The 12,542-nt window shown below is 38.1% G+C and overlaps 1 protein-coding gene across 9 annotated transcripts in view; it reads right to left on the reverse strand.

The window, feature by feature from the left end:
• Positions 1–12,542, reverse strand: part of LOC114200238 (UDP-N-acetylglucosamine transferase subunit ALG13) — a 43,646-nt gene that overhangs the window by 23,825 nt on the left and 7,279 nt on the right. For all 9 annotated transcript variants that reach the window (XM_088028673.1, XM_088028671.1, XM_088028678.1 and 6 more), the window contains exons 6-16: positions 9,818–9,899; positions 9,452–9,614; positions 7,529–7,604; positions 6,446–6,554; positions 4,606–4,670; positions 4,148–4,248; positions 2,980–3,107; positions 1,993–2,239; positions 835–948; positions 492–648; positions 21–141 (exon numbers count right to left, since the gene is read on the reverse strand). In XM_088028673.1, the coding sequence (XP_087884799.1) occupies positions 21–141; positions 492–648; positions 835–948; positions 1,993–2,239; positions 2,980–3,107; positions 4,148–4,248; positions 4,606–4,670; positions 6,446–6,554; positions 7,529–7,604; positions 9,452–9,614; positions 9,818–9,899 (1,363 nt within the window). The remainder of the gene's footprint in view (positions 1–20; positions 142–491; positions 649–834; positions 949–1,992; positions 2,240–2,979; positions 3,108–4,147; positions 4,249–4,605; positions 4,671–6,445; positions 6,555–7,528; positions 7,605–9,451; positions 9,615–9,817; positions 9,900–12,542) is intronic.

Consider the following 12,542-nt stretch of genomic DNA (forward strand, 5'->3'; position numbering starts at 1 on the left):
TTTAACTGTAATTGACTCACCATTGTCACTCTGGCCACTGCCCTCCTCTGAATTCAAAGTCTGTTTGCCCGACCTATGTCCTCGCCTTGCAACACAATATCTCGAAGCAGCAGGAACCATTGTAGAGGGCCCTCCATGATTCTGTACCAAAGACACACACATAGACATGCAGTTCAGGAAAAAAAGCTGTAAATATATCTTAATGTATTTGAGAATCAAAAAAACATGAGAAAACGATCAAGAAAACAGAAAATGTTAGCCCATACTATGTAAAGCAAGATTATTGGTCCACCTCCACCCCTTTTCTCTAATAGCTTTAAAAAGTTCTCCTCTCCCATCTTTTAAAAGCTCTAAGATAAAAATTCTTGTTTTCCAGAAGTGCTTTATTTGGTGGTTTGTCAAAATCTAAAATCTATCCACACTGCCTTTACTTTAAAGAAAAAAAGAGAGAAAGTAAACAGCTTTTTTGAATAAATCTTTGACCTACTTACAGGTAAAGTTGGATAAGCAGTCTCATCCCCTTCTTCAACTTCATAAAAGGTAATGGTTTCTTCCAAGCCCCTGGGCATCTGTCCACTCTCTGGGGCAAAGCTATACTGGCATTCCTTATTCATACAATGCATCTGGCGGTGACTACGTCTAAAGGAACTTAAGTATTAAGTAGTTCAGAGAAAAGGGGAAAGAATGATAAAATTTGGTGGTAACAGTTCTAAGTAACAGTTCAAACATCTCTGTGTTGACACTTCTAAAAACTTTAATCCATGTTTATTTGTTGCTCAGCAATGAAGCCAAACTTACCCATTTTCTGATTTTCAACATTTAAAATTCACTTACCGAGATCTATAGGAGAAGTTATCATAGCTCTGGCAACATCTTTTACCTGGGCCAGGGTAAAAACCAACTTTAGGGCCCTCCATGTTATGCCTGTTTATAAAGCGAGATGAATCCCTAAGAATGAAGAGAAAGGACAACAAAACTCTTTATTCACTAGTGCTTGAGTCGTCAATCTTTACACTTAAATAGAATTAACACATCTTTCTAAAATTGTCCTAATAGAGGGTAACTGGGTGGCTCAGTTGGTTAAGCGACTGCCTTCGGCTCAGGTCATGATCCTGGAGTCCTGGGATCGAGTCCCGCATCGGGATCCCTGCTGAGCAGGGAGTCTGCTTCTCCCTCTGACCCTCCCCGCCCCATGCTCTATCTCATTCTCGCTCTCAAATAAATAAATATTAAAAAATAGATAAATAAAAAATAAAATTGTCCTAATAGGGGTGCCTGGGTGGCTCAGTCTTTAAGCATCTGCCTTCAGCTCAGGTCATGATCCCAGGGTCCTGGGATTGAGCCCCGCAACAGGCTCCCTGCTCAGCGGGAAGCCTGCTTCTCCCTCTCCCACTCCCCCTGCTTGTGTTCCCTCTCTGTGTCTCTCTCTGTCAAATAAATAAATAAAATCTTTTAAAAAATAAAATAAAATTGTCCTAACAGAAAGAGCTGTACTCTCCTCACTACTGGCATTAGGCCTATCCATTATTAACTGATACAGAGTAAAATACATGGCATTCAACTTGACAGCCCTAGCATGTCTTCAACCATTCCATATTTCCTTAGACAGTGAGAATATAAATCTCCCAATAAATTCATTTGACAAAAATTTAAGTATACATCAGTTCCATCCTCTATGCAGACATTACAAAAGGGAGCTAAACTGCTAAGACATTTCTAAATTCTACTGTAATTCTGTCCAGGAATTAGTCACAATACATAAACAGAGGGGCGCCTGGGTGGCTCAGTCAGTTGAGCCTCTGCCTTTGGCTTGGGTCATGATCCCAGGGTCCTGGGATGGAGCCCCGCATTGGGCTCCCTGCTCAGTGGGGAGCCTGCTTCTCCCTCTCCTCCCTGCTCATGCTCTGTCTCTCTCAAATAAATAAAATCTTAAAAAAAACAATAATACATAAATAGAGATGCACATTATCTTGAAAGTCAGTTAAGCCTTACCTGGGCATCCCATATCCCCGACCTTGTCTCTGAGAGGCATGTTGAGGATGAAAATGTTCGTTAGACATAATACTGCCAGCTGTCGGTGGGTAGTGCATTGGAGGGTCATGCCCATAATGCATACTGTGCTGAAGCCTGGGCGGGAGGAGGGCATCTCCCCTGCTGTAAGCCATAGTCATATAAACCTCTTTTCCTCTAACTTTTTTGAACATCTTCTTCCGTTGTTTCATGTCCATCTCTGACACAGCTTCCAGGCAAACAAAGAAGCAGCCAAATAAGCTTCATAACCAAAGCAAAAGATCCAGTCCTCCCCTCCCCCAAATGCCTACAACTTTTTTTTTTAAGGGAACAAACCAAATAAATACAGGGAGGGAATGTCTGTATTCCTTAAGGATGTATTAGATCTTCCATTTGGAAGGGCAAAACCAGCAGGTAATTTCCATATCAATGGACATCTCAGAACTATCTTTAATACAGGTGGCTCTGATCATCAAAACATAGTTGGTCAGTCACCTACATTACCTATTTTCCAAGAAATTATGCCTATTAATGCCACTGGCTGCTTCTAAGAGGTGTTTTCCTAGTTCCTTGAGAAATCTATTCCCTTGAAGTTTTAGAGTCTAAAATCCACTCCAGCTTAAGTTTATATGAAGTCCCCTAGAACAGTGGTTCTCAACCACAGGTAATTTTGCCCTTCCCCACCTTGGGCACATTTGGCAATGTCTGGAGACGTTTCTGGTTGTTGCAACTGTGGGGAAGGATGCTACTGGCATCTAGTGAATAGAGGCCAGGGATGCTAATCAACCTACAATGCACAGAATGCACAGGACAGTTGCCCACAACAAAGTTACTATCCATCCCAAAATGTCAGTAACGCCTAAGTTGAAAAACTACCAGAGAACAAGACTTATCTATGTTGTCTGTTTTTTCTTTTTAAAGATGTAAGTACAAGAAGGGGGCTATAATAAAAACCTTCAGCATACAAACCCATTTCCGGGACATAGCCCCCAGAAGTTTTCTGGTAACCTCTTCCTTTCCGACTGGGCACAGCATTCCAGGCAGGAACAGGTGTGACTTGGGTAACTGGTTTTAAGTTAGCCAGTGGAACCACATGCCTTAAAGTTAAAGACACCACCATAAGCCACTGCAACACAGACTTAATTCTCACTGGATATACATACCCTCACCCGTCCTGCTTCATTTTCAAGTGTATTCTACTTAAACTTGTTGACACTAGCTACCCTATTGAGGTTTTCTTTTTAGGTTAGAAAACCTAAGAGTAGTTTGTACAATTTTACAGCTATTTGTAGCACATATCACATTCCAGAGGAAATACTGTTGACAGAGTAGTCTACAAATATTTGTTGCCTTTCCTTGGAAGAGGATTGTATTTTCCCACCCAACTGACTTCAGGCTCAGCTATGTAATCCACTTTGGCCAATAACACGTGAGCAGATGCTTTAAGAACCAGCACATGGTTGATCATGTTCATTTCTTCCCTGTGATCACGGAAGACTGTGTCTAGATAAAACTTTTGTTGGCCTGGGCCCCCCTTTGCTGATGCACTATGAAATGCTAAGTGAGCAAGAAATGAACTTTATTGTTTTAAGCTACTGAGATTTTTTTTGGTTACTATACAGGCAGCATAAGCAAGTTTAATGGTTCTTCAAGTGGACCAACAGCATCAATATCACCTGGAAACTTGTCAGACGTTCAAATTCTTGGGCCCTACCACAGACATACTGAAATCAGGAACTCTGGGGATGGAACTTATCGATCTGTTTTAACAAGCTCTCTAGGTAATTCTGGGGCATGTTAAAGTTTGAGAATGACTAGACTAGTTTATCTTAATATAGGCAGAGGCTCAGTCAGCAAACTAGCTTTCCAATTAGTATGAACAGTTTTATACCAGAATTCTGTTGTATTTAATATTTCTAGTAAACTGGCTAGGGCCTAGGGATTTGGAAACTATTCATATATAGGAGTATTGAGATTTCATACTTCAGCATGTGCTTTTAACAATCTGCGGTAAGTCATCTTACCGCAACTGAATTTCTTACTAGCATCTGGTAATTCTGGTAATTCTCAATTTAATATTACAAAAGGCATCAAGAGCCAAAGATTTTAGTAATTTAACAAACCATACTATTCTTACTTTTCTGCCAATTCTTCAATGAAGACTGTTACTGAATTGTTCTCATTTCCAACTTCCTGAATATGAGCATTATAGTATCTTCCACCTGATTCCAAGCGAACCTGAAAGAGGATAGGAGACAGTAAAAATACATCCAATCTCCAAATCTACTGACAGATATATCTTCTGCCAAACAAAAATACAACTTCTCCCCAAATGGAGTTCAGTATCTACTTACTAAAGCAGTTGATAATCAACACTGCCATCCAGTCTGATTTAATATAGGTGACACATGCTGGAAGATCCTTACATTTTTTTTGGAAGATCCTTACATCTTCTCACATAAGTTTGTAATTAAAATTTAACAAACATTAAAATTTTTTTAGCATTTTGTAAATGAGCCTTGTTGAACTTATATTAATGACTAAAACCACAACCTTGGAGAAACAAATGACTGAGTTTTTAAAAGATGAACTAACCTGACACTTGTCTCCCAAATAGTAATGTCTCCCAGCATACTCCAAGTAATCAGATTTTTGAAGTTCTATTAAAAGAAAATGAAGATTCAAGCTCATCCGAATGGGTTCCTTTCCCATTTTACATCATTTAATTTTCTAATTTACTTTTACCAGTGTTTTTGACAATGCTACTACTATAAGGTAAAATCGGGGGGGGGGGTCCTAAAGGGTCATTCTCTTACTCTTGATATTCATTTCTATAGTCAATTAAGGAGACCTACCAAAATAGTTTTGTGCTAAAGAACACAGATAGGTGGAAATTGGGAGGTTGTAATCTTAGTTGGTCAAACACCAGTAAGGTACAATTTGAAGTAACACACCTTGATTAAAAAAGAAAAAAAAAAAAACACTACACAGCTTCTTCAAAGTAACCTGTTATTTTTAACAACTTACTGTGTTCCACAGGGTCTTAACCTCATTCTAGATTGTTAGATTGTTAACTATACCTAAGTTAACCAAGGTTCAAGAAGTTGAATATGAAACATTAAAGGCTACCCTGAAAGCTAATTTGATCAACTTCTCTTGGAAGGAGATAAACAATTACCTATTTCAAAAGTTGGCAAACTTGCTCCTTAAGGAGCCAGAGAGTAAATATTTTAAGCTTTGTGGGTCATACGGACCCTGTCACAACTACTCAACTCTGCCATAAAACTATTAATGGACAGTAAATTTGAATTTCATATAATTTTCATATGTCACAATATACTGTTCTTTTACATTTTTTTCTGCCATTTAAAAATATAAAGACCATTTTTAGCTCACTGGACCATACAAAAACAGCTGGCAGGGTGCCTGGGTGGCTCAGTCGGTTAAACGACTGCCATCGGCTCAGGTCGTGATCCTGGAGTCCCGGGATCGAGTCCCACATCGGGCTCTGTGCTCAGCAGGGAATCTGCTTCTCCCTCTGACCCTTCCCCCCTCATGTGCTCTCTCTCTTCTCGCTCTCTCAAATAAAAATCTTTAAAAACAAAAACAGCTGGCAGGCTGGATTTGGTCTGTAGGCCATAGTTTGCAGACGCCTGACCTATTCATTTATCAGTGAGGGTAGTCTTAACATTTTAAATTTAAGATAAGCTTATTTGCAGTTACAAGTTTCAGGGCCTTTTTTTTTTGAAGATTTTATTTATTTGACAGAGAGAGACATCAGCGAGGGAACACAAGCAGGGGCAGAGGGAGAGGGAGAAGCAGGCTTCCCACTGAGCAGGGAGCCCGATGCGGGACTCAATCCCGGGATCCTGGGATCATGACCTGAGCCAAAGGCAGACGCTTAATGACTGAGCCACCCAGGAACCCCAACAAGTTTCAGGTACTCTTAAAGTTATCTAAGTTATTTCCACACAGTCTTTGCAAAACTGAAAGTCTTGGATAAACATCAGATTCTGAAAGATCCCTTCCCACTTCTAAACCTATTTATTTCCTCTTTTGGATTTAAAATCATGAGAATATACAGGGCGCCTGGGTGGCTCAGTCAGTTAAGCATCTGCCTTTGGCTCAGGTCATGATCCCAGGGTCCTGGGATCCAGCCCTACTTGAGTAGGGCTCCCTTCCCTGATCAGCGGGGAGCTTGCTTCTCCCACTCCCTCTGCCCCCCGCCCCCCTGCTGGTGGTGTTCTCACTCTCTCAAATAAATAAAATCTCTTAAAAAAATAAAATAAAATCATGTATTGAGTGAGCTAAAAAGTACCAGGCTATTTTTTTTTTTTTATAACAGTACATTAAGAACATCTCATCAGAAACAATTTGCAAAATTTTTTCCCTGGATCTGTCAGGATTCAACAGTACACCATTGATATTTCATTACCTTTTCTGCTGTCCAACCAAACATCAAATTCTACATTACGATAGATTTCTGGATCCAGGGCTTTGAGCACCTTATAGGGGAAGAGCATCTTTGATGGACTTTCTGGAGACTAAAACAAAAATAATCATGCTACAAATTCACCATCCTTAGCTTTAGTGTCCCTTCTATGAAAAAAATAAAGTTCTTTTTTAAAGTATGTACATATACCTCCCTTTTTTATTAAAAAAATAAATGCCATAAGTTTTATTGTGTATGTTAAAAATCAGGACATTAAAGAAGCAATATGCAAATAATATAAAAGGTTTTAGATGGCAGAAGGGAAATACTGTCTACAACTCAGGATACATCTCATATAAATCAATCCACACAGATTAAAGATTCAGTCAGGCTATTCAATAAATCTCATCTTGATATACAACACAGAGGTGCGACTTTTTCGGTACCCTAAAATCACCTGAAAAAAATCTGAAAATTTTATTTCACTTTGGTCAAAATCTGTTACAACTTCCAAAGAAATTACCTTGTTCTTCTGCTTTCCTAGAATTTCATCACATCTAATACTGTTACTGTTCCCAAATTACCAGCACTTGGGGCATACATAGATTATTATAATAGTATCTGCCCTATTTAGTGAGCCTCAAACTAAAGGTCTGCTTGATTTTAGTCCTATAAAGATGATAAAAATCTCTTCCCTTTCTCTAAACAGGATTATTACCTATTTTCTTTGAATAGGACAAGCATTATATTCTTTAATGACAAAAAGAAACCTTAGCATCAGAAGACTGATTACAAACTAAGTATCTACTAGATCTGTAACATTACTTTAACTTGAAAAAGAGCAGTTTCTGAAAATTCTCAAGTGTTCAGAGTTTGCTTGGAAACAATCCAAACAATTCCATTAAGAATAAAAATTCAGAGAACATGAAGCACCCATTTTACATTTTCAGATTAAAACTTCCACAAAGGTAAACCTGAACTCCTCCCCCACACCATATAACTAGAATGGACCACCTGACCTTAACTTCTTTGTTATGATGCTGCAAGCCAAGATTATGAAAATTCTTTCCCTAGAAAATTTCAAACCTTTGCTTCTTCTGTTCCTTGATTGTACCCCTCTGGGATATTTTCAACACTGCAGCAGGCACCCAACTCTTCAGTCCTAATTGAAAGATTTAGAACAAAGAGCTTTATATAAATGCAGTAGCTAAATTTTAAGTCTAATGACTATACCACCACCTAGTGGTAAAGTAGCTCAGGTCTAAAAATGAGGCAAATACTTTACCCCAACATTTACGTTTATGCTTCCTTTATCTAAGTATGTGCTACAATATACTTAGCAGATTATCTCCTAAATTTCATACCTCCATCTCTTAAGATGGCCCTATGATCCTTGCCTCCTGGTGTGCACATCCATGTATGATTCCCCTATCTCAAGTTTGCTTCTAACCAAGATAGGTATGTTATTATAGTGCATAAGAATGTAGTGCCTGTATTGCTGACCTCTCTCTTACTGACTATAAGGAAGCAAGCAATATTTCACCAAGCCCATGTGGCAAGAAGCTGAGGGTTACCTCTGGCTGACAGCCACCAAAAAAAAAAAAAAAATTTTTTTTTTTTCAGTCCCACAGCTGCAAGGAACTAAATGCTGCCAAGAACTACGTTAAGTGGAAAAGTGGATCCTTCCTCAGTCAAAACTTGAAATAAGAACTCAATCCTGGCCAACAACCTCATTGCAGTCCTGTTGAGACCCTAAGCTGAAGACCCAGCTAAACTGTGCCCAGATTCCCAACCCATATAATTGTGAGATAAGTGTATATTAAGTTGCAAAATCTGTGGTAATACGGTCACAGTCACGCAGCAATAAGTAATACATCTTGCCTTTTTACTACTATAGTTTCCATAAAGCCTGACGTCCTTAGGACAAGTCACCAGTGAAGAATAAAGCAACTTCTACCCCTGCATTCCCAAATAAGTTTTAAAAACCACTCCTTGGGGCACCTGGGTGGCTCAGTCATTAAGCATCTGCCTTTGGTTCAGGTCATGGTCCCAGGGTCCTGGGATCGAGCCCCACGTCTGGCTCCCTGCTCAGCAGGAAGCCTGCTTCTCCCTCTCCCACTCCCCCTGCTTGTTCCCTCTCTCGCTGTGTCTCTGTCAAATAAATAAAATCTTTAAAAATAAAAATTAAAAACCACTCCTCTACCCAAAAAAAAAAAAGATTGCAAGCCACAAATATCCAAGAAATAAAATTGCAAGCAAGACAAAAAGACAAGGTGACACCTGACTGGCACCAACCCTATATGAATTTCCTAGACAGAAGTAGGAATCAAGAATAAATACAAGACAATGCCTAGTTTATTATCTCTAACACAAAATTTTTGACCAAATCTGTTATTAACAGTTTCTTCAGAGGCCACAAACTACCTTCCTAGTGAGTACCAAAGGTAGACACTCCGAAGCTCCTAAAACTTCCCTTAGCCTGATTCTTTTCTACTAGTTGGATGTATATGTCAAGCAACCACTGTGGAACCTCAGTTACCAACAAAATGATGGTGCTGGTTTAGAATTAGTTTTTTCTCAAAAGTATGGTCCAGGTCCACAGCCTACCTACATGAGAACACTTGGGGTGTACTTGTTTAAAAAGATTTCTAGCGCCACTGTGACCTCAAATTTTATAAAAGTAGCCCCAAGAATACGCCTAACAAGCACTGTAAAGTATACCTTTGTATACAACTGAAGTTTGAGAATCATGGGGTTAGGTAGTTCTAAAGTCACCTCCAGCAATAAAAAAACTGATTCTGACTTGGATCAAACCTCCAATTCCTGAACATCTCAAAATACAACATATCTTCTTGGTAAAATTTCTCTTCCCCCATTAAAAAATGTGTATCCATATACATGTGTGTAGTGTTAAGTTATAAACTTGTCAAGCCCCTTCCACTTGCAAATGATGATGCACAGAAACATGAAACATGATCATGTAGTTGACATCCCCTTTCCCTGCATTACCTATCCTGAGCTGAACTCTTGTAGTCAATATGGACATCTTCACTGCCAGTCAGAGCATTGTTTCTGTTCTTTTTGGAACCACTTCGAAACAATTCAACTGCAGTCTTCAACTCTTCTTCGTCCACAACAAACACATCTTTATAGAGAATTTCATACAATACAGCTAAAGGAAAAAAGAGCCAAAACTCCAATTGTCAAATTAAGATCTCTTTATAACAATGTGAAAATAGCCATAAACCAGTATACAATTTCAATAGGTATGAACAAAGTCTTAAAAGAGCTATTTGTGGCGGGTCCTTCAATTTAAAGATGGGCAAAAAAAAATCATCTGAAATATACCTAAGCATTTATACAGCCTTCACATACCCTGACAAACAGCTGCACTTGATTGAAATTGTTTTGAGTATACTGAATCATAATGGCCATTACTTGAATAGCAGAGTAGAATCTGAAGAAAAGAAAAACACACAGAATTAAGTGAATGTTACACATCTTACAACCACGAAATACTTGAAATTAAATCGCTAACTAGAAACTGATAACTAATGTTTTTAAAAACATGACTTTAGATTCCACAGATTAAGTGATATCATACAGTACTTTTGACTCATGTCACTTAACATGATGTCTCAAGAAAGCTGAGGCAAAGTGATTTTTTTAAATTTAAATACAGATAAATGGTAAGCTAGAAGTCAAAGGGATTTTCTTGAAAGTGACTTTTAAATGCCAAGATTAAAATCACTACTAAGGCTACACTGTGAGCCTACATCACATTCCCATTGAATATACCACACAAGTACTGATCCACAAATTTGCAAAAAGATGGGAACTTTTATAAACTGAGTAAATCTAATAGAAATCCTAACAGAAGTCAAAAGACCCAGCTTAACTTCAAAAAGTGACTGGAAAAATTAGGTTAAATACCCAAATCTCTAAACTCAGGATATAGGGGGAGAGACTTAATTTATTCAAAATGTTATCCCTTGTACTAAGTAGCAATATATGAATACACCATATAGGAGCAATATTGCTAAAGAGACTTCCTTAATGAATTAAGGAACTGAGATGTCTACAAAATGAGTTAATTTCTTTGATCTTTAATCTCTAGTTTTCCCAAACAACAATCCAAAGCCATGCTTACTAACCAAAGTATTTTTTTAAAAATGCCTATGGGCTCTATATAATGAAATGTGTTTGAATAACAGCACCAAAGCCTTTTAAAAAAATTTTTGTTCAAAAACCTGTCTTGTGTAAAGGATTAACACCTAGCAATTAAGTCTATTTTATTTTGAAGCTACCTCTGGTACCAGAAACCTAAGTACCAAAGATGATTCTCTCTGTTCTATAGGAGGATGTTGCCACCAAGCTTCTTTGGCAGAAAACTATAAGCACCCTGTTTGCTCCCTTTCTACCTACTCTGGGCTTACTCCTTCCAATAATAAAGTTCTCTATCTCAAGTCTGTTATTCTTCCCCAGCTTTTTCTTGAAATCACAATTCCAACTCCATCAATATAATTCATTTCAGAGTAAGCTGAAGTTAACTCACAGTAAAGTTTAAGTTATGAAGTATCACACGCCCGAAGGGGTATTTGCCTTTAAGAGTTTATTAATCCAAAAGAACAGCGAACAGATTTTGAGCAGAGAAGCCCTTTGTACCTTGGACTGGAAAAACTTGAAACTCCAACTAAGAAAGGTAAATAACTGGTGGCAGTTGTTGAGTAGCTAAAGGAATCCAGCTAACCAGAACTGAATAAATAAGCAGGAAAAAAAACCCAGAGATAATGGTGTAATTTATTCATGTGGCAAGTTCCATTTTGATTGTAAGAGGTAAACTAGACATGATGGCTTTTATGTTCCTGGGGATATCCCAACATAACAGTTCTCTGATACACACTTGTGGGTAGGTTAAGTGGGATGTCAGGACATTAAACTAGTGAAAAAATGAGGTAGAACTGTATTACTGATCAGGATAGGGGAAAAGAACAAGTAATATATTTAGTATGAGCCCATCTATATTAAAAAAAATAAATGCTAAGAGAATGATATAGGATACCCACTCAAACTTAATAGTTGTTATTTTGAAGCACAGGAGACTGAAAAGCATGAATGAGGGCTTTTTATTCTACCTTTCAGATTTAAGTTTTGTTTTTAATAGAAGTACATCTTTCTAGGTAAAGAGGCTAAGTGAAGATGGATGGCTACCTTCCAATGGCATTCACTGATACTGAATAACTATGTAAAATGCAAAGTTAAGTCAATAATGTTTACTGCTTTTAATAAAGTCATTTTTGAACTGAGCCTGAACTGAGAAACAGCAACTAAGTTTTTGACAAAGCAAGGTGTCACACAAGTACCCTGCTGCCAACTGGCTTTTTCATATTTAAATTTCAAGATGAACATACTTTATACATTTGCAAATCATACATATACACATTATCCTGTGCATGCAAATGCCCAAGTGCTGATTAAGCATTAGCTTTGTATGCATTTACAGATTAGAGTTATACATGATATTCTCGTGGTTGAACACATTCAAAAGGTCTTATACATTTTGTATTCTTATGGTTCCCAATGGATGAGGTTTTCCCCTTGATTAGCTCAATAATATCTCTGTAAAATATACAGGACTCATTTAAAAATGGAGATGTATAACTGTAGGAACTAGGTGATAGGGATTATGAATGTTCACTATACAAGTCTTTTAATTTTTCTCTATGTGAAAATTTTCACAGAATAAAATGTCCGGGAAAAAAACTAAATTGCAGGTTTAGAGTCCTGGTAAAGGTCTAAATGTCTAAATCTCTTCTCCGGCAATGCTGTATATAATTGCTAAAATACAAAAGCTACCACTTGGGACGCCTGGGTGGCTCAGTCAGTTAAGCGGCTGCCTTCGGCCCAGGTCATAATCCCAGGGTCCTGGGATCGAGTCCCAGATCAGGCTCCTTGCTCAGCAGGGAGCCTGCTTCTCCCTCTCTCCTTCTGCTTGTGCTCTATCAAATAATTAAAATCTTTAAAAAAAAAAAATAACAAGAGCTACCACTCTTCCTTCCTCAAAGAATTCTGATTATGTCACATCCTTGCTTAAAATCTA

Source organism: Eumetopias jubatus, unplaced genomic scaffold (assembly GCF_037043125.1).
Source record: "Eumetopias jubatus isolate StellerSeaLion01/CBP00866 unplaced genomic scaffold, mEumJub1_p1.0 scaffold_11, whole genome shotgun sequence".
Classification (NCBI taxonomy): Eukaryota; Metazoa; Chordata; class Mammalia; order Carnivora; family Otariidae; genus Eumetopias; species Eumetopias jubatus.